Below are 22,458 nucleotides of genomic sequence, written 5' to 3'. Positions count from 1 at the left end.
CTGGTGCTTGGAAACCGGAAGACCATTGGTCTCTGCCCCTCATCCCTGATTATACTGTGTCATTTTATCTGAAGAAGCCTGGAAAACTCAGATTTAGGTAACCACATATATCTCATTTTGCTCAGGACATTCGTGGTTTACATCTATTTATTGTTCTAGTAGAGATTTGTTTTCTTCTTCTCCTCCCTCCACTCCTCTCCCACCTTTTTTTTTTTTTTTTTCTTTTGAGATACTGGGGATTGACCAAGGTGTACTTTACACCCCCAGTGCTTTTTAATTCAATTTAATTTATTTTATTTTAAAATCTTTTTCTACCAGCCCGTGCCTTGTCTTTTCATCTTCTTTTTCCCCCATGTATAACTCTTTCTAAATATTTTTCTTTTATTCATTTATTTTTTTTATGTGGTGCTGAGGATTGAACCCAGTGCCTCACACGTGCAAGGCAAGTGCTCTACCACTGAGCCCCAAACCTAGCTCCTTTTATTTTATTTTGAGACAGAGTCTTACTAAATTACCAAGGCTGACCTCAAACTTGAGATCCTCCTGCCTCAGCCTCTGAAGTAGCTGGGATTATAGGCAGGTACTATCATGTGGGCGCCCTTTAGTATAGTTTTTAACAGCATGTTCTTTCATTTTCTGAAGGATGCCAGTTTGGACAATAAATTACATCATAACTTTATTCAAAAGGACCAGCTCTTGTTCAGTTTCTGGATTTATTTGCCAATCCTGTAGAGCAATTCCCAAGCCCTATTCTTCCAGAATTCCTGCTGTGACCTCTAACTCTCCTCGTCCTCAGGGTCTGTCCAGACTTTGATCTGCCTGATCACAAGCCAGTGCTCTTGAGATGCTGACACCTCCAGTCGTATACAACTCAACTTCTCCATAGAATCTTCATCATAAAATACCCTCTGGTCCAAATTTCCTCCTACCAGTGGCCCTAGCAGGGAATAACGAACACAGTGTTTGGGTTGCTCCATGATGTCATAGCCCAGCAGTACTCTGCCCTTTTGCAGGTGATACATCCCATTTTCCTCAGTGCCTGTCAGCACCACGATTCGGAGGATTTTTTGTGGTCTATCCAGAATCACTGTGAGGTGGTTGCCTTCTATGGGATCCAAGGTAGTGTAGGACTCCTCATTCAGAACATAAGCATATAGTGGAATGATATTCAGCATCGACACCATGTCAGTGAGGACAATAGCAGTGGGATTGTCTGGCTCACCAAAGACCTTGTCCTTCTCCACAGGAAAGCATGTGGCCTCCAATTCAGAATAATTACCCATGTGGTAGAACATGGAGGGACTGAGATGAATTGGACTATTTTGAGCCAAGAGAAGATGGAATCTAGAGAGAAGTAAGTGAGCTGAAGTGTGCTCATGGAAGAGGAGGAAGAAGGAGGCCAGGCGGGAGAGGTCACCAGAGTGGAAAACTTTCCCAGAGAATCTCAGGTTGGAGAACTCCACAATCACCCAAGGGTATTCTTTCCAGGCTGATAATGCCCAGTAGATGGAAGAAACAAAATAGAGGGTGCACTGAACATTATCATCCATCAACAGGAAGTAATCAGAGAGGTTGCTTGCAAAGTTCATGAGGAGGGCATAATCCACTTTCTGCCTGAAATCAAGTTCTTCACAGGGTGAGGACTGGTTTACATTCCTCAGTGGGGAGCCATCCAGAAGTCCGTGGATCACAAGCAGCTCCCTGGCCTCAATGTGTGGCTCAAAGAGGTCTGAAATATTGGCAACTGCTTGGCCCAGCCATTCAGGGTCAGGGTCTGACAGGTGCACCAGCACCACCATAGTCTCCAGCTCAGCTTCGGAGGAAGCTTGGAACAGGGACTGCAGGGTGTCCAGGAGGTAGCTCCCTTGGGGGCGTTGCACTGAGGAGATGCCCACTGTCAGCAGTTCTGGGGGAGACAGGAGGACCTTTAGCACTTCAGGATGGTGGAGAATTCCTAGGACTCTCCTAAGACCCTCCCGTTCATGCCAATCCCTGCAACAAATTCACCTTTCTTCTCACTGGGAGTGTATGGCCCAGGTGAGAGGTTAGTAAGGGATCAGAAGTTGTGAAGCAGTTTCTTTTGTTCAGTACTTTGAAAGGATGTGGAGGAAGCTTTGTGAAGGACATGGTTATCTCTGATGGGGGAGGTCACCATGTAGCAAAGGCAAATATTCTTAGCAAGATCTCGACCTTCAGAATGATCTCAGTCATCATGGATCACTCAGACCTAGATCAGAGGATCTCCATGGACCCCTGTAAGCCCCAGGGCCAGGCAGTGCAGTGCACCGGGACACAAAGCCCACATGCCCTCTTTTCCTTCTACCTGGTTCTCTTTCCCATGGCTCCCCTGGGCTCCTGTCTCATCCTGTCTTCCCTCCCTGGGGGCCTGCCATGAATGAGCTTCACATGGGATGGCTCCATCACAGGGTCACACGATGGTGTCCTCATCCTGTTGGCACTGAAGGGGTGAACAGGCGAGAGGGAAATGCACCCAGCATGCAGCCTGCTGGGAATTCCCTAGCCTGGCCCTGGCTCACAGTGCCCTCCTGTCTGGTCAGCTACCAGCTCACTCCTGCTTTTGACCCTCCCTCCCTTTTCTTGTTGAAATCCCTTGTCAGACCCTCACCCAGTCTCGCTGCTCCCTGCAGCCCCCATACTCACTCTTTTCCTTGGGAAGGGCTCCAGCCAGGAGTTCGTAGTTGGCATGCTGGAGCAGAGGGGAGTTTTTCTGCAGCTCCCTGAAAACTTCCAGGTGGTTACTGACTTCAGAGTTGATTTGTTCCCGAACTGTCTGCTGAAGGATTTCCTTCTTTTCCTTCTGAGGACCAGATAGATACACATCAACCCTGAGGTTTACCCCCAGATCCTCTGGAGACAGTTGAGGAGCACATCCCCCTTGAGGCAGGCTGAGTGAGCCCCAGGACCCTCACCAGGGAGAATGAATGTCAGGACTTGGCTACCCACTCCGTCCACCTTGTCAGGAGACCTCCAGGTGCTTCCCAGCAGAAGCCAGGGTCCTGAGTCAGGCAAGTGTGGCCCAGGTTAGTGTGGAAAGTCTCTAGGGGGTTCCTGTGCCTGTTCAGAGGCAGACTTGCCTGCTGGCCACGCCCCGCATCTCCTGTCTTTACCATCAGCAGGCTGGCCAATGTGGTCTGACTCTCCTGAGGCCTGGGCTGGGTTCTCAGAGAGATGCTGAGGACAAGACCTGGTCCTGTGCTTAGGGAACTTACAGCCACACCTCAGTCTGAGTCTTTTCTCTTGCACAGTCTGACCAGCCAGTTCTGCACCACTTCCCTGGCCACCCTGTGCTGTGTCTGACTGGTCTGAGGTGGTCCAAAGCCTCAGTGGGCCCGTGTGGGATTGGGTGTTCTCATTTGCAGATGTTTACATTGGGGAAGTTCCTTCAAGTCCCTTCATGTGAGAAATGGGATGAATTGCATCTCCCCTGGCAGGCCCTGGTGAGGAAAGTGGCAGCAACCAGGTGGACATGGTAGCCTTCGGTTCTGCCAATCAGCATGGTCCTGCTAATCAGCATAGTCCTCTAGAGGTGGCTGTTTACTACCACACCTCAAGTGCCCCCTTCCTCTTCCCTGCCCCTCCTCAAGTCCTAACCATATCTCAAGGCTGGTTCTAAGTCTATCTCTTCTCTGACACTCTCCGAATTCTTCAGGCACTCTCAGAATGCCTGTGATGAGCCTAGAGTGTTTCACATAATTGTGAACATTTCTCTCCCACTGATGGGTTGGCAACGGGTCCAGCTTGCATCTCTGGTACTCACCAATTTTGTACCATAGTCAACATGTTCTTTATTCTCTTGAAAGTAGAATCTCAGGATGACTAAGGACACAGCAACTATGATACATCTCCACAGGCAAGAGTGCATGGTGCTGGACCTAGAGCAGCTACACAAAAAAATGTGAGCAGCTATGAATTTTTTGTTTGTGTGTGCTGGGAATTGGACCCAGGGCCTTGTGCATGCAAAGCAAACACTCTACCACCTGAGCTCTATCCCCAGGCCCATTTATTTTTACAGTGCTAAGAATTGAACTAGGAACACTCTTCTACTTCCTTTTTATTTTATTTTGAGACAGAATCTCTCAAAATTGTCCAGGCTGGCCTTCAATTTATAATCTTCCTGCCTTAGCCTCCAGAATTATTGGGACTATAGGCATGCTCCATCGTGACCACTTTGTATCACCTATGGATCTTGAGTTCTTCCTGCTCAGAGAACCTGGGGGTGAGCCAGCTTTGATGGAGCATGCCTATAATCCCAGTGACTTGAGAGACTGAGGCAGGGGGAATGCAAGTTGGGGGCCAGACTGGTCAACTTAGGGAGACCTTGTCTCAAAATGATATAAAAAGTGTTGGAGATACAGCTTATTGGTAGAGTGTCCCTGGGTTCTATCCCCAGTACTGATAATGATGATGATGATGATGATGATGATGATGATGATGATAGTGAGGATGTCTGGAAGACTGCCACTTCCTCTTCCCCATTCTTCCTCCTGGACACCATGATCTGTTTTATTATTGCCTTAATCTTTTCCTTTCAAATTCTTCTCTTTCCTCACACATGTACCCATCTGAAGGCATGTGATTCTAATCAGTTTCTACCTTCTCTCTGGGTTACCAAGTGAAACTGGAGGAGCTTCCCTGTTTATCTGCTCTTGGAGACTCAACAAGAAACACTGTGTTGCCCAGAAAAGGAAACTGAGGCTTCAGTGTTCATTACATTCTTCCCAACTTCAAACCCAAAGTCTCCTCATGGGTTCTATGGATCAATAAATTGCATCTTGTCTTTCAGTTCCACACTTACTTTTGTCTGATCCTTTCCAGGATTTTGTAGGTAGATTTTGAATCAAGTCAGAAGGACCCAAGGAAAGCTTGTTGATATATCTCTCAAATGCTAGACTGGTAAGAAGGATGGAAACTTGCAAGTGACCCAAAATTTCTATTCATGTACCTATCTTCACAGTGTCTGGAGTGTTATCTCTATTGAGACAGAGAATAAAATGGCTTGAGGTTTAGCAAAGGGCAAGGATTTCACTTTGGATGGGTTCCCAAAGTGACTTCTATGAGGTAGCTGAAATTAGTCATCCTCCTAGGAAACTGCCCCCTGACAACCATTGTTCACCCTGACTGGGAGCTGCACACCTCTTTGATCTCAAAACAAGCATGTTTCTGGGCAAGATGGAGGCTCTTATGGTTTAATTAAGTGGTGTTCCCCTAAAAGCTCATATGTGAAATAATGCAAGAAATTTAAGAGGTGAAATGATTAGGTTATGAGGGTCTTAACCTAATGAATGGATTAATCCACTGATATGGACTAACTGGTTGGTAACCAGTAGGGAGGTAGAGTGTGACTGGAAGAAGTGGGTCACTGGGGTCATGCCTTTGGGGTTTATATTTTATCTTGGTAACTAGATCTCTCTCTGCTTCTTGATTGCCATGTCCTGAATTGCTTTCCTCTGCCACGCCCTTCCCATGATGTTTGACTTCATCTTGAGTCCATATCTATGGTTTCAGCCAACCACAGACTGAGCCTCTGAAACTGTGAGCCAAAATAAACTTGTCTTCCATTATGTTGTTCTTGTCCAGTCTTCTTGTTACAGCAGTGTGCAACTAACTGAAACAGAGGTGTAGTTTCAAAGCCAGTTTTTCAGTCTTTTGATTTGAAATTTGGAAATTACCTGTCAGTTTGAATCAAACCAGCAAGGGTGGATTCTGAGTTACCCCTCCTTCTATTGGAAGGTGCCTCTGGATAAAGCATGGCTGCCTCCCTCCGCAGATGGGTGTCATGCTAACTGTAGACTTCTACTGCATAACTTCCTTTAAACCTTTTCCCTTTTCTTCTCCCCCTTTTTGAAGTCTCTTCTTTCAATTTTTCCTCTTTCATTCCAGTCACACTGCTTCTAGAAATCAACCAACCAACCAACGAAACTTTAACAATATTTATATTAAAGTTAAGATCAAGAATGCAATTTAGTTTACATTAAAGTTACATGTAATTTCTTTTTCTTTCTTTCTTTCTTTTTTTCTTTTGCAGTGCTGGGGAATTGAACCTAGGGCCTTGAGCTTTCAAGACAAGCACTCTACCAACTGAGCTATATCCCCAGCCCCAAAGTTACATATAATTTTTATGAAGTTTAATTTTTTACTTTTTCTTTTGTGACCAGTGATTTTTCATCTTATTTAAAAATATAATTATTGGAGCGGCGGCCCAGCAGGCTCTGTGCGTGGGTCCGCGGCGGCTCGGGGTCCGCCCGCGGGTTGCGGTGCGAGCGGGGGGCCCGGCTGCCCTCCTCCCCCGCCCGCCGCCGCCGCTGTGATTGGGTGGAAGATGGCGCTGGGCGGATGGAAATCCTAATGACAGTCTCCAAATTCGCTTCCATCTGTACCATGTCTGGACCTGTCAGGAAGTTGAGGACAGGAGTGTAATAAACATGGGCTTCCCAGATTCAGGAGCAGCTCAGTAAGGAAGCAGCAGGGCGCCAATGCCTCGGCATTAGAGAAAGAGATTGGTCCAGAACAGTTTCCAGTTAATGAGCACTATTTTGGATTAGTCAATTTTGGGAATACCTGCTACTGCAATTCAGTTCTTCAAGCACTTTATTTTTGTCGTCCATTTCGGGAAAAAGTTCTAGCATACAAGAGTCAGCCTAGGAAGAAGGAGAACCTTCTTACGTGCTTAGCAGATCTCTTCCATAGCATAGCCACTCAGAAGAAAAAGGTTGGAGTAATTCCTCCGAAGAAGTTCATAACAAGATTACGGAAAGAAAATGAACTTTTTGACAACTACATGCAGCAAGATGCCCATGAATTCTTAAATTACCTACTAAATACAATTGCTGATATTTTACAAGAAGAGAGAAAGCAGGAAAAACAAAATGGTCGTTTACCTAATGGAAATATTGATAGTGAAAATAATAACAGCACACCAGACCCAACGTGGGTACATGAGATTTTTCAGGGAACATTAACTAATGAAACCAGATGTCTTACTTGTGAAACTATAAGCAGCAAAGATGAAGATTTTTTAGACCTTTCTGTTGACGTGGAACAAAACACATCAATTACTCACTGTTTAAGGGGCTTTAGCAACACAGAAACTCTGTGCAGTGAATACAAATATTACTGTGAAGAGTGTCGTAGCAAGCAGGAAGCACATAAACGGATGAAAGTTAAAAAACTGCCTATGATTCTAGCTCTGCACCTGAAGAGATTTAAATATATGGATCAACTTCATCGATACACAAAACTTTCTTACCGGGTAGTTTTTCCTTTAGAACTCCGTCTGTTTAACACTTCAGGTGATGCGACCAATCCTGACAGAATGTACGACCTAGTTGCTGTTGTGGTTCACTGTGGAAGTGGTCCCAATCGAGGCCATTATATTGCAATAGTTAAGAGTCATGACTTTTGGTTGTTGTTTGATGACGACATTGTAGAAAAAATAGATGCACAAGCTATTGAAGAATTCTACGGGTTGACATCAGATATCTCAAAGAACTCTGAGTCTGGTTACATCCTTTTCTATCAGTCTCGGGACTGAGGGGGAACCGTGATGAAGAGATATTTTCTGCCTCATTTCTTCTCTGGTTATTTTGGAAAGGATCAAGCACTGATTTTTCAAGAAAAGAGAAATGCAGGAAGCTCAGGGGGCAGTAGCACACTTTGCACACAATAAAGCAAAGACTCTGGATTAACAAGCCCTTCCTATCATGGTAGTTGATTTATTTGCTCAGGTATCATGCTGTCTGTGCAGTTCCATACAACAAGGAATCTAAATCAGAGATACCAGCTCCTCTTGTAAAACAGCCTTCCAGTTGTTGATATGCATTTTCTCTTTATTAATTGCACCAATAATGATTTGAATTCTTTGGGAGTGTGGTAGAAAGAATTGGAATCTGTGCTAGGTTGTATTGATGATTTAAGGAGAGGATACTCAACACACCGCACACATGCCTGTGTTCGGTATGGTTAGAAGCATATTCCATGGTCTTTTGAAGCATACACCAGAAATACTTTTGGGCCCAACACTTGCAGTTGCCTTCCTGATATAAAAAAACTAACAGATACTAGAATCCAGTGTCAGGAAGACAAATATGTTTTGCTTCTCTGAAGAAGCTTATAATAATATACAGTATATGTATATGTAGGGAACAATTGGTCAAAAGTGGCTTTTTGTTTCCCCAAGGGGAAAGACTGGCTTTGTAATTATAATTTTTTCCTTATTTATTTTACTTAAAACTGGTAGAGTCTAAGTATTGTATGAAGTGCCCATGATTCTGTCAGTAAATTTTAGCATATTTTTATTAGTTGTGTCAGCTTAAGTAGTCCTTTAGTTTGTTTCTATTTTTAAAAAGTGAATTTTAAATTTTATCTGAAATCACTAAGATACCTTGAAAAATTGCAATTAGAGAAGGTAAATATTCTTTTTCAGGAGGAACTGATATCTCTGGCTAAATATTTATTCTTTTGTCATAGTTTATAAGTCAGTTATTTTATTCTGCTTTAATTTCACTAAAATAAAAACTTAAAAATTCCCTGTAGTTCTTGGAATGAAAAAAGTAATTCTGGTGCAGTGGTGATATACCAGTCTTTAGAATTCTTGAATATTTTAATGTTCCAAGTTGAGCCACACTTGGGAAAAATTCATGTCATTGCAGTTATATTATTTTCAAATGTCTTTTCTTTTACTTTGGAAAGAAGTAATATATTCTTTGTAACTCTAGAAACCTGGATAGTAGCTAAAATCCTTTTCAAGATTACATTTTGAAGAAATAGTCCAGTAATCCAAAAACAAGCCCCCCCCCAACCTTACAAATCTGAGTGTTCAGAAATTAAAATTTGTTCATTGAGGGTTTTAAGAAGTAATAAATGTAATGTAAAATGTATGTAAACCATTGCAGTTGGCATTTTCCCATGCATCAGTAAGTTGTCTGACAGTGGTTGAATGTAACTTGCAGGAAACAATGGAAAATTATATTCAAAATAATAATAATCAGGCATTCAATTTTTTTATTGAACTCTTTTCAGGCATAAATTTTTTTAAATTCTCTAAATTTTCTAAAGTTATTTTACTAAAACTGTTGACTCTGGAAAAATAACAAGAGAGTGTTTTTTGTGCTGCTATTTTAACAGTTATTATCTGTATCTTTTAGCTCAGGAAATGACTTCACCTATTCATCCCATAAACAGATCTTTAACAGGGTCACTTACTAATTGGGTTGCTTAGACAGATGTGCTGGAGGAAAATTATGATATTTAGTATTTAGTATTCATACTAAGTATCAAAAATATTTTGACAAATTCATTTTTAAGATGCAGTTTCTAATGCCTTACCCTGGCTGGAGATGTTTTATACAAATTATATATAGCCTGCCTGATCTACTGACATTGCACAGAGAATCACAACCAAGAATGTGAGGAAAGTCTGAGCAGTGGAAGTGCTTGTATTTTAAGGGCTTAAACCAAATTGTGTTGGAACTTAAAACTGTACTTTTACAGTTTTCTGTACAGAGAAAAAGGGTAAAGTGAAGCAGAGTCAGTTTTACCATCAGCTAGGACACAATATGTATAAGAAAGATAGATGAAGTCATTTGCATAAAGGTACAGCATCGAAATACTGTGTTGTGTTTGCTTTTATGTCTTTGGATTAAAAACATGCAGGAAAAACCAAGTTAAATTTCATGGTAGAGCGAGTTCTAGCGTTTGTGTTGGGTTCAATGGTAGTCACACACTTTGTTCACATTTACACCGTTTTTCATAGTATGATTTGTCGGGGGAGGGAGTATGGGGTGATGGTTCTAAATTTACTTTTTACTCTTGGTGCAGCTGGATCTAAGTAAAAATGTTTTGAAGTTTATCAGAAACTCAGTATACTTTTAGAAGAACATTTAGGGTTTAGATTGGGGGAAAAAAATAAAAGTATATAATAAGTAAGAAAAGTGACCCACCTAGAAAGCAATGTGAGTTTGTCCATTGGTTGGCTGTGATTAAAGTGAGGGGCAGGTTCAAGCTGTAAATGGGGCTAATTGCTATATAACTGTACATGTTTGTTGGGATAGCTGTCCCATATTTTGTATATTGGAATAAAAATTTCTATAAATTATAACTAAAAGTAAATATTCTAAATTAAGTCCCACTTCCAAGTCACATGGCTTCTGTCTTAGAAATTTTACTTTTAGAAGTACTTTTAAGACAGGAACCAGAAGACTTTAGGAAAAGGGAAGGAAATGTACTATATGGGTCTTGTGGCCTCTAACCATCAGTGTAGGGTTTTTTCTTTCCTTGATGGCAGTAGAAAGACCTCATGTTCATAACATACTACCCTTGATACTTTCTTTAAAGATACTTTTCATTAAAGATTCTCTCATGAGGTATTTGGCTGGGAGCTGGGAGGCTAAGGCGCTTGGGTCCTGGCTCTTCAGTGAACTTAACTGTGTGACCTTGGGCAAGTCACTTAACCTCTCTGTGCTTCAGTCTCCCTGTCTTGTAAAATGGGAGTAATACCTACCTCACAGGGTTGTTGTGGGGATTAATTAGAGATAATGTCTGTAAAGCATTTAAGGTTCTTGAAGAAGGCGCTATATAAATACAAAATAATATCTATTAAAGTTGGTTTATTTGTGAAAAAAAAATATAATTATTGAGTTGCAAAGATATTCTTCCCTTCTGCTTTTTTTTTTTTTTTTTTTTTTTTTTTTTTTTTTAGTGCTGGGGATTGAACCAAAGGCCTCTGTCACTAAGCTACATCCCCAAATCCCAAGATACTCTCCTATGTTCCCTTTTGGAAGATTTGTAGTGTTCCTTTACCTTTAGGTCTATGATTCATCTCAAATTAATATTTGTTTATAGAACAAGGATCATTTTTGGTATCAACATCCAGTTGTTCCAGCACCTATAGGAAAGACTTTCCCTTACCCTTTGAATTACCTTGGCATCTTTTCACAATTAACTGTGAATGTTTGTGGTTATTTTTTTTACTATTTTTACTTTCACTCATCTATTTAACTATCTTTGCTAGTACACATAGCATTTATTTCCCTCGCCCCTGATTCTGAGTTTTTAAGAGTGGTTTTAGTGTATTCTTCTTATAGTTATGTAGGATAAATTTCTATGTATAAGGTGTTTCAGCATTCCAATCCTATTATTTTCTCCACGTGGATGGCAGTGCATCCTTGTGCTGTTTATTGAAATGAACTTTCTTTCCCACGCATCTGCAGCACCATCTCTTTTATAAATCCAGTTTCTATATATTTCTATTCTTGGGGATTATTTTCTACCAATGTGCTTAAACTATGTCACTATGATTAGAATAATTACCAGTTTTTAAAAAATTTAATTCCACATCACTGAAAAATAATGTATAAATCATTTTAAGCGTACAGTTCATTAAATTTTGACAAATGTCAAAATTACCACCACTACCAACCATGATTGAGATATAGAACAGTTTTTTTTTTAAGTACTGGGGGAACCCAGGGGCATTTTACCACTGAGCTATATCTTCAGTCCCTTTTATTTTTTAAATTTGAAATAGGGTCTCACTAAGATGCTGGGTCAATCCTCAAATTTGAGATCCTCCTGCCTCAATGTCCTGAGTCACTGGGATTACAGGCAAGGACCACCATGGCAATACAGAACAGTTTTATTACCTTAAAAAATTCCTTTGTGGTCCTTTAGAGTGAATCCCTCCCTTTCCCCACCTCTCTTTCCAGGAAATCACTGTGCTTTCTATCACTATGGTTTGCCTTTTCTAGAATTGAATATAAATAGAATCATACAGCATATAGTCTTTCATGTCTAACCCTTAGCATAATGCTTTTGAGATTCATCCATATCATTACATGTATCAGCAATTTGTTCTCTTTTTATTACAGGGTAGTATTCCATTGTATGGATATATCCCACTTTGTTTATTCAAGGTTTTTGATGAACACTTGGGTCGTTTCAGCTTTGTCTTTAATGAATAAAGTACTATGAAAATTATGTGCAAAACTTTGCGTGAAATATGCTTTCTTTTTTATTTGTTCTTTTTACATATATGTGACAGTAGAATGTATTTTGACATATTATACATACATGGAGCATAACTTATTATAATCAGAATCCCATTCTTGTGGTTGCATATGATGAGGAGTTACACTGGTCGTATATTCATTTACGAACATAGGAAAGTTATGTCTGCATTCTACTGTCTTTCCTATTCCCATCCTCTCCCTTCCCTTCATTCCCCTTTGTCTAATCTAATGAACTTCTATTCTTCCCTTCCTCCTGGACATATGCTTTCATTTCTTTTTGGGAAACATCCGAGAATAGAATGGCTGACTTGAGTGGCAGATGTTGATTTAACTTTATAAGAGATCAGCAAACCATTTACTAAAGTGGTTGTGTCATTTTGCATTCCCACTAGCAACATATGAGAATTCAGTCTGTTCAACTCTTTGGCAACGTTTGGCATTGTCAATCCTTTTAGTTTTAACCATTCTAGTAGGCAGATACGAGTATCTCATTGGGTATTTCTTTTATAAATTAAAATATAGCTTTATTTATAATAAAGCCATGTGTTTTAATGTACAGTTTCGACAAACACGTACAGTCAAGTAATCACCACCAAAATCAAGGTACAGGACCATCCATTATCTCTCCAAATATCCCACGCCTTGTTGTGAATCCTAGGAGAGGGAAAAAAAGAATAAGACCTTGCCCAGTGGCTACTGGAGGCCAGTTCAATATGGGAGACAGTAAGTAAAAGATTCAATGGACTTTCCTCTTAGCACTGCCTTCATAGTGTCCCTGAGATCTTGATATGTTGTATTGGTGCTCTCATTTCCCTCTAAGTATTTTTTAATTTCCTCCCTGATTTCTTCTGCTATCCATTGGTCATTCAATAGGATGCTATTTAGTCTCCAGGTGATGGAATATCTTCTTTTTTTTTTTTTTTTTTTGTGGTGTTGGGGATTGAACCCAGGGCCTTGTGCTTGCAAGGCAAGCACTCTGCCAACTGAGCTATATCCCCAGCCTGGAATATCTTCTATTTTTTATTTGATCGTTGATTTCTAGTTTCATTCCATTATGATCTGATAGAATGCAGGGTGGTATTTTTATTTTTTAATTTTTTGTATTTTCTGAGAGTTGCTTTGTGGCATAGTATGGTCTATTTTAGAGAAGGATCCATGTGCTGCTGAGAAGAAATATATTCACTCGATGATGGATAAAATACTCTATATATGTCCGTTAAGTCTAAGTCATTGATTGTATTATTTAGTCCTATAGTTTCTTTTTTTCATTTTTGTTTGGAAGATCTATCCAGTGGTGAGAGAGGTGTGTTAAAGTCACCCAGTATTATTGCATTGTTGTCTATTTGATTCTTGAAATTGAGAAAGGTTTGTTTGATGTACATAGAGACTCCACTGTTTGGGGCATATATATTTACAGTTGTTATGTCTGTTGGTGTATGATTCCCTTAAGCAGTATGAAATGTCCTTCTTTATCCCTACTAATAACTTTGGTTTGAAGTTCACTTTGTCTGATATGAGGATGGAAACCCCTACTTGTTTATGAAGTCCATGTGAGTGATATGTTTTTTTCCCAAACTTTCACCTTCAGTCTGTGGATGTTTTTTCCTAGGAGGTGAGTCTCTTGAAGATGGCATTCTCTTGGGTCTTTTTTTTTTTTTTTTTTTTAAGATATCTTTTCTTTTTTAGTTTGGTTTAGTTTTATTTTGTGTGCGTGTGATTTAAAAAAAAATGTTGTTGGGTCTTTTTAAAAAATCCAATCTGCGTCTATTGACAGATGAATTTAGGCCACTAACATTCAGGGTTATTATAGAGATATGATTTTTATTCCCAGTCATTTTGGTTTATTTTTGGTTTTTAACTTCACTTAGTTTCTCCTTTGATTGGCCTTTCCTTTAGTGTAGTTCCTCCTTTTGCTGATTTTCATTGTTTTTCTTTCTATTTGTTTGTTTCATTTCGTCTTTGTGGACTATTTTGTTGAGAATGTTCTGTCGTGCAGGCTTTCTAGTTGTGAATTCTTTTAACTTTTGTTAATCATGGAAGATTTTTATTTCATCTTCAAATATGAAGTTTAATTTTGCTGGATATAAAATTCTCAGTTGACATCCATTTTCTTTCAGAGCTTGATGTTATTCTAGGACCTCCTGGCATTGAGGGTCTGAGTTGAAATATCAGCTGAAGTCTGAATTATTTTTCCCCTATATATAATTTGATTTTTCTCTCTTGCAGCCTTTAAAATTTTATCTTTATTCTGTATATTAGTCATTCTCATTATAATGTGCCTTGGTGTGGGACTGCTGTAATTTTGTATATTTGGGGTCCTGTAAGTCTCGTGTAGTTGATTTTCCATTTCATTCTTTAGATTTGGGAAGTTTTCAGATATTATGTCATTGAAAAGATTGTGCATTCCTTTGGTTTGTATCTCCATGCCTTTGTCTATTCCAATACCTTTTAAATTTGGTCTTTGCATGTTATCCCATATTTTTTGGAATTTCTGTTCATAGTTTCTTACTATCCTCTCTGTTCAGTTGACTTTATTTTCAGGAGTATATATTTTGTCTTCATTTTCTGAGGTTCTGTCTTCTAAGTGGTCTAGTCTGTTGGTGATACTTCCCATTGAATTTTTAATTTGGTTTATTTATCCTTCATTTCAAGGATTTCTGCTTGATTCCTTTTTATAAACTCCACCTTTTTATTGATCTTTATTTCCTGTATTTTCTCTCTCATACCATCCTTTATTTCAAAGATAAATCTAACTATGTATTTTCTAAACTCCTTCTCTGACATTTCTTCTACTGTGTTGTTTCTGGATTCTGTTGTTGGAATATCTTAGTTTGTTTGAAGTGCTTTGTTCCCTTGTTTTTCATGTTGTTTGTGTGTCTTCTCATCTAGCGGTCTGGATCTAATGCAGTAAAGTTTCTACCCTGTAGTCTTATAGTGTCCCTGAAGGCTTCCAGTACCTCACCTTTAAGGGGGAGACCAATAGTAACAGCACCCAATGCAAACAATATACAACCTTAAACCAAATGACTCCTGTTAAGGCATCTACAGTTTTGGCACGATAAACAGAAATGTGTTCATTTATTGTCTACAGTATAAAAAGTAGGTTTGCTAAAAGGGTTTACCATTTCAAATGGTGAACAATGAGGGAACAGAAATATTGTAAGATGTGATATTCAAGAGGAAGGCGAGAAGATAGAGGTAAAAATTTATAGTAAGAGCGAGCGAGGAATTAATAGAGATTGCCTACTAGGATGAGAGAAGTGAGAAAGACAATTCAGGGAGATAGGTGAGTGAAAAAATATATACAGATTTTAAAAAAAGTAAAAATATAAGAATATACCACAAACTATTCAGAAATCCCATTCCTCAATAAATTAATGCATGAATAATATTTGGATTCAAAGATGTTAGAGGTGTGAGAGAGGGGAACAAAAAAATAAAATAAAGCGAAAAAATCTCAATGGAAAACTAAATAATTGCTTCCATTGGCTTTCAAAAATTTTCTCAGCTTCCCTTCTCTGCCAATAGGTGGGGTTGTCTGAAGTTTGATGTTAGCTCCAGTCCAGTGGGTGTTGGACCGGCTCGGTGGGCAAGCCAATAGCAAGATGCCCTCACAGCCTCTTCCAGTCTTTCCACCTGTTATAGCTGGCCCATTCAGTCCCTGAGCACTTCAGGAATCACTGAGCTGGAGAGAGCCCAGATTTGTCCAGTTCTGCAACCTGTGATCCCCCTGGGAAATTATCCCTAGTCTCCACCTTTCCCTAGGCTTTCCAGACCCAGACTGGCCCACACAAATCCAGCTGCAATCCTGTGGACCTAGGCTTCAGCTTTCCCAGGCTCTGCCTTGCTGCAGTTCCAAGATCTCAGTGCCCTTTCAACTTGGAGAGAGACCTTTCTAGGGATGCACTCACACAAAGGAGAGACCCTGCAAAGAAGCAGCCAGATGGTGGCCACTAGTACATCTAGCAGAAAGACCTGCAGATACCCCAATATATCTCCAGGCCCTGGCCAGTGTTCCCAGACTGTGGTGGCCACGCCCCAGGGGGGCAGCGGTGGCAGCAGTAAACCTGCAGATGTAGGCCCGTGTCCCAAGATGGTGGCAGCTGCGTGTAACCAAACTTGTGGATACTGTGACAATGGATTTCCAGGCAACAATGGGCAGCAGGTGATCCGCTGGCAGTCTGCGATCACTCTGTAGGCTGACAGCAGGTGATCGGCGGGTGAACTGGGAGGCGGGCAATGGGCAGGCAAGAGGCGGGCAGGCAAGAGGTGGCAAATGGGCAAATGGCAGATGATAGGCAGTGATCTGAGATCCATCTGTGTTCACAATGCGGGTTATATGCTGGCAGATGGCATGTGATCACAACGGACTGTTGAATGGGGAATAAACAGCTGGGGATCAGTGGGCAGTGATGGCTGCCACAGGGAGAAAAAGTATTTCCTCTGCTTGAATTCAGAGTCATGAAGCGACAAGGGATGAAGTCTTCCTCTAGTCTGCCATCTTGGGCTCCTTAATATATTTCTTGATTGAAAGAAGTATTATAACAAATTTCAGCATAAAATGTGAACATATCAAAAGGTGTTATTAACCATCTCTGGGTAATCGTGGAAGGTTTCAGAGAGGAGGTGACATTTTAGTCCAATTCATTCAGAATTGGAATTTAGGATTTTAATTAGGATTTTGTATTAGGCAAGACTAAGGAAAAAGGTATAGTGGACAATCTGAATTTGGGGTGGAGCAGGAGATAGTAGGATATGAGTCTGATTGGTCCAGATTATAAAGACTTTTGTAAGTAATGCAAGACTGATGTTCATCCAGGAACCAGTTAGTAAACACCTCTCCTTGGGTTTGTGTGCCTCTGTGTCCCAGCCACGTAGGCCCATTCCCTGAAATTTCTCAGACCTCCCATAATTAGCAGCAAAAGATTTAAGACCTGTCATGGCAGGGGACTTCCAACACCTGTTTTGATTGGAGGGTGCTTCTTCTATCCAGATTCTTAAACATTTCAAGCACCACTTCCTATATAATGCAAAGGAAAATGGAGCCAAGAGAGAGCTAACATTTGTTGAGTAACTCATGTACCAGACTTTGGGGTGATGGTGATGAAAAGTCTATTGCTAACGTGTTTATAGGGAGTCCTCACAAATGACATAAACATTTTTATTATTGTAGAATTAAATTATTATTAAGGGTGAGGAAATGAGGCTAAGAGAAGTAAAGAGAAGGAGCATTTATTAAGGTCCTGCTATTTCTACATGCTGCCTGACTCTTGCCTTTGATGCCTTGGTTCTTTTTGCTTTCATTGCCAGAACCTGACTCTTGGAAAGACTTACCTCAGTGGCCATAGATATCCCAAATTAATTCTAACCCCCCAGGACCAACTGTGTTCTTTGATCTTCACCCACAAATGGATCATAGAATGGACAGAAGGTCAGTAAAAGAGGATAGATTTGGAAGATGTATAAGAACAATATAGTAGAAGAATACCAACCAGGAAGTGGTTACTGAAGACAGGGTTTAGTGCCCCAGGGTTTGCGACCAACCTTTCTTCTATATTAGAGATTGGGAGAAGTTCCAAGTGGCTCATTAATCCTTGCCTTGATTTTGGCCTCATCACAGATATTTCAAATGAGTATTGGGCTCTTTACGGGTAACCTCAGGCCTCCTCTCAGAGAATTTGGTTCAGAGAGCGGGGCAGATCTATAGACCTTAGCCTACATTCCAGCAAGACATGGAACACAAGTCGACTATACTGCCTGTGGGTCCAAAAGTCCCTCAAGTCCATTGATGATATGGTCAGGATTTGCCTGTTCCATTGGTACAATCTCCTGACCTGGAAGACCAGGGGTTGTTGGAGTTTTTCTGAATCTATCCCCACTTTCCAACTGGCACATCATGCCTGGAGGGAATCCATGACTACGATCTAAGTCAGCTGACTGGGTCTTGACACTGTACTAACCTTCTTTTTAAATAACTAAGACCTATTTCTTTTTTGTTTTAAATGGATTTTCTGAAGTGCTACAGATTTGTTAGAAATGTGGCACATCTATAGGTAGAACATCTAAAGCTCAGGGCCTCGACATCTGTACGGTTATACAGACCACGTTCTGTACAAGGGGAGGGATAGGGAACCAAACCCCATCTCTGAGATGGTAGTTCAGTTGTATCTTTAAAAAGTGACTCCAGTGCCCTGTGAGATCAGCTGCTTCTGGGTGGTGCGTTGTTGTGGTTCAGATATGAGATGTCCCTCAAAATTTCATGCGTGAGACAATGCAAGTAGGTTTACAAGTGAAATGGATGGGTTATGAGGGCCCTAACCCAATCAGTGAATTAATCCCCTGATAGAGATTAACTGAGTGGTAACTGAAAACAGGGAGGGTGACTGGAGGAGGTGGGTCATGGGGACAGCCTTCAGGGTTTATATTTTGCTGTGGTAAGGAGAACTCTCTCTCTGCTTCCTGGGTGTCCTGCTCCCCACTGCTTTCCTCTGCCATACACTTCCACCATGATGTTCTGCCACACTTTGGGCCCAGAGCAATGGAGTCAGCCATCTATTGGACTGAGACCTCTGAAACCATGAGCCCCCAAATAAACTTTTCTCCTTGAATTGTTCTCGTCAGGTCTTTTGGTCACAGCAGTGAAAAAGCTGACTGAAACATGTGGTATACTATGACCAGTGAATCTCATGGGCCCCACTTCTGTAACTCCTTTGCTGTGAAGTGAGTCTCCTGCTGTTGTATGGGATTTCATGCCCAATGATTAGGCATTTTATGAACTTCTAGATAGTGGCACCAGCTGAGACTGTGGGCATGAAAGGACCAACCACACCCACCTCCCCAGTAGACATCTGTTTCTGTGAGGATGAACCACTGGCCCTTCCAGACTGGAAGGTCTCCATGTCTAGTCGAGAGTCCATGTCATTGAGCCCTTATGTATCCTCTACATCTTCCACTACACCACTCTGTTCATGTGCCCACTGTCTCATATCCAGGTTGAATATTGTCAATTGGTTGAGTCATTTTACTGCTTGGTTGTTTAGAGCTTCTTCCGTGGAGAAGCCTCCTGGTGAGTATTAACATATGACATAAAAATCTTCACTTTGTGCCCAAGCTCATGTGTTCTTCCACATTCCTCTCTCCCAGTCCTTATCTCCAGTCTTCTAGTTCTCTTCCTTCCAGCCCTGATCAGACAGCCATGCCCTTGGTCACTGCCCAGGAATTGTGAATAACGAGGTACAGTGTTTAGAGTCCTGCCAGGTGGGAAGGTCTTCCTTCTCTACACTCTTTCAAGGTCACCCCTGAATGTGGCAGCCACTATCCATTTTCAGATTATAACCACTTATTGAGCAGATCTATATGTGCACCAAGTTTGGGTCATTTCTCTTTACTCCTGCTGGTCATATGGGACTCTCCATCTGGCTAAAAGTATGAGCTGGGGTAGGATCTGGGGCAACTGTGTTGGGTGACACGGGAGTTCGGACTATCTGCTCAGGCTTGATCCCAGATGTATTGTTTCATCATTTGGTGGGTTGCTGCCAGGTCTATCTGACTTTATGACTTCTGACTTTATGAAAGAATTCAGCTCATAACAGGATGCTTTGCACTCATAGTTACTGGGTGTTCTATGTGGAAACATTTTGTATGTAACAGGGCTCATTGCATGCTAGGAGCTGCTTCTCCAAAGGCCTGTAATTCTCTGCTGCAGATGGCATGGCCTGGCTCCAGAATCCCAGGAGGATGTATTGTGTGTCTTCCGTGGGGGCTCGTCATAAACTCCACCCCTCATCTTTCCCTTTTACTATAACCTCAGAAACGTAGGGTCTGTTGGACTCTGGCCCAAGTTGGCAAGGTTTCTTGCCTTGTAGTCTGGACCTGCTGTGAAGCCTTTTCTTGCTCCAGGAGCCACTCTAAATTGGCACTTTGCAGTGTCACCCAGTAAATGAGCTAGAGCAGTATTCCTAGGTGTGACAAGTGTTGCCTCCAGAACCAAGAAAGCCTAGAAGGAACTTTGCTTTCTTTTTTGATGTAGAAGATACAAAATGTAGCAATTTGTTGTCTACATTGGAAAGAACCCTGCCATTCCCGATCCCTAAACTCTTCACTCAAGCTCACATCCCTAAATCTGTGAAGGGTTTATCTCTCACTCTGTTACCAAGGCCTCCAGCATCTAAGCCACTTCTTACTTGTCCTGCCTAATCAGCATGATGTCATTAATGTGATGGATGGGTAAGGTGTTCTGTGGGATGTCTAGGCAGTCCAAATCTGTTTGGACTGCATTATGAGAGAGGGCAGGAGAGTTAATACAGCTCTGAGGTGAAGATGAAAATGAATATTGTCTCACATGTCTGATATTTTCTAATCAGAATTGAGAAGAATGTATTTGCTAAACCAGTGGCTGCACAGCATATGCCCAAGGACTTATTAATTGTTTAAGCAATGATACCACTTCTGGCATAACAGCTGTGGTTGGGTTTCTAAGTGGATGAATTTGAGATAATCTATGATCATTTTTCAGGATTCATCTGGTTTCTGCAGGATCCAGACTAATGAATTAAACAGGTATTTGATAGGGACTTCACTGTATCCTTTAGGTCTGTAATGGCACTAATATCCTTCCCCAACCTGGGATATAGTATTTCTACTTACTATCTTTGCTTGAACTGGGGGCACTTCAGAGGATTGATCTTCCTCATTTTGAAAACTGCTATACCATAGGCCAAGGAACCAATGTGGAGTGACTTCAACTGTCAAATATATTGATTCTAGTTATACACAGAGTCTGGGAAAATGCTCGCTGTATGGGTCTGGGGACATAGTGGTCCTATGATAAGCATGAATTTAGCAAAGACTCCATTTATAACCTGGCCCCCTTAAGCTCCTAATCTACATGTTTTGAATCTTTGGATACCAGCATTAATCTTGTTTCCAGAGTCATGAAAATTGGCATTTTCCCTTTTCCCAGTTGTTCCCACACAAAAGGTACTTGGTCTCTTTGGGGAAAGATTGGAAAGTCATTACAGTGTATGTATATTTCAGAGTTATATTTCCTTGTAGGGACCTGGTCCCCCTCTTCCATCAATGCTGTGTGTGTGTGTGTGTGTGTGTGTGTGTGTGTGTGTGTGTGTGTGATGCAGGGAATTGAACCCAGTCCCGGCATGTGGTAGGCAAGCACTCTATCTCTGAGCTACATCCCCAGCCTGGATTGTGACTTTTCATTGGGGTGACTACCTCTCAGCCTTCTGCTTATTCATTCTTGGTTTTTGTTTATAGAAATTAGGTGGTGCTTTATTGGCTGCCTATTTTGACTATAGTGATGATACACTCACTTTAACCTCCGTGACCTTATTTTAACCTATAATCTAGTCCCTGAGGGTTGTGAGCAAGCCAGTTCCAAATCCTCATCTTACTGCCTGCTTTCTTAGTGCACTCTTGGAGGAACTTGCATTAGTTCACACCTCCCAAGAAATGGACACAAGACCAGGATTAGACATATTAGAGATTTATTGGTGGGGGAGATGGAAGAAGACAGGGAGAGGCTTTGGTTGATGAAGGTATGACAACTGTTCAAGAAGACAGAGAAGGGAGGGTGGCTAGGAAGAGTCTACCCCTGCAGTGTGGTTTCAAGGAAGTTTTTTTTTTTTTTTTTTTTGCATGGAGTTGGGGATTGAACCCAGGGCCTTGTGCTTACGAGGCAAGCACGCTACCAACTGAGCTATATCCCCAGCCCTTCAAGGAAGTTTTGAACAGGTCGACAGGGAGTCTTCAAGCTAGAGGACTTCCTCATCTTGCAAAAAGGGTCCAGCTTGGTACCCTGCAGTTGTCAGGCAGTCTTTGGGAAGCAAGGCCTTGATACTAACACTGAGGTAGATCCAGAGGGAAGACCTGGGTCTGTCCATTAATGATGACACCTTCATGGCTGCCATATGCATTTGCCCTGTTCTCCTGTATCTGATGCCCCCAGAGGTTCTATCTCTTATTCTTATTTCCTTTCCATTATCCTGTTTCCAGCTCTTTCTAACCATTTTGGTTACAACCGATTTAAGATACTCTGGTTTCCGATTTGAATTTTTCTCAAGTCATTCTCTTAAAATGCTCCTTCCCTTTTCTTTCTTTTCCTGCATTTGTGGATTATAGTTCTCAAACTAGTGAAAATTCCTGCTCAAACACTGCTTCCTAGTTGAGCTAAGGGCTCAGATTTTCTAGGAAGAAAGATTTCATAGTCAAACTAAAGTGAAGACAATAGTAAAACATCTAAACTTATTCCTTTCAGAAATATTCAGGTTACTTAGAGTCCCATAAATAAGCTATGGGGGAGACAGGAGCTACATAAAACCATGGTAAATTATTTCTAATAATAGAGATGCTATTTTAAAGGCATCCCCTGGCAGTTTGGGTGATCATATAGAAGAGAACTCTGACTAACCATAGAAGG

The 22,458-nt window shown here is 41.2% G+C and overlaps 2 protein-coding genes across 2 annotated transcripts; one reads left to right on the top strand and one right to left on the bottom strand.

Annotated features, from left to right (window-relative positions):
• Nucleotides 1-776: 776 nt before the first annotated feature.
• On the bottom strand, nucleotides 777-3,883 carry LOC124961417 (alpha-1,6-mannosyl-glycoprotein 4-beta-N-acetylglucosaminyltransferase-like). Its single transcript, XM_047519974.1, has 3 exons — nucleotides 3,779-3,883; nucleotides 2,662-2,818; nucleotides 777-1,906 (listed from the first exon to the last, which is right to left on the bottom strand). The coding sequence occupies exons 1-3, from the start codon at nucleotides 3,881-3,883 to the stop codon at nucleotides 777-779; spliced, it is 1,392 nt and encodes a 463-aa protein (XP_047375930.1).
• On the top strand, nucleotides 3,882-7,711 carry LOC124961416 (ubiquitin carboxyl-terminal hydrolase 12-like). The gene is made up of 2 exons (XM_047519973.1): nucleotides 3,882-3,916; nucleotides 6,463-7,711. The coding sequence occupies exons 1-2, from the start codon at nucleotides 3,882-3,884 to the stop codon at nucleotides 7,550-7,552; spliced, it is 1,125 nt and encodes a 374-aa protein (XP_047375929.1). The 3' UTR covers nucleotides 7,553-7,711.
• The last annotated feature ends 14,747 nt before the right edge of the window (nucleotides 7,712-22,458 follow it).

This window comes from Sciurus carolinensis, chromosome 12 (assembly GCF_902686445.1).
Source record: "Sciurus carolinensis chromosome 12, mSciCar1.2, whole genome shotgun sequence".
Classification (NCBI taxonomy): Eukaryota; Metazoa; Chordata; class Mammalia; order Rodentia; family Sciuridae; genus Sciurus; species Sciurus carolinensis.
This window is presented reverse-complemented; position numbering and strand designations above follow the sequence as displayed.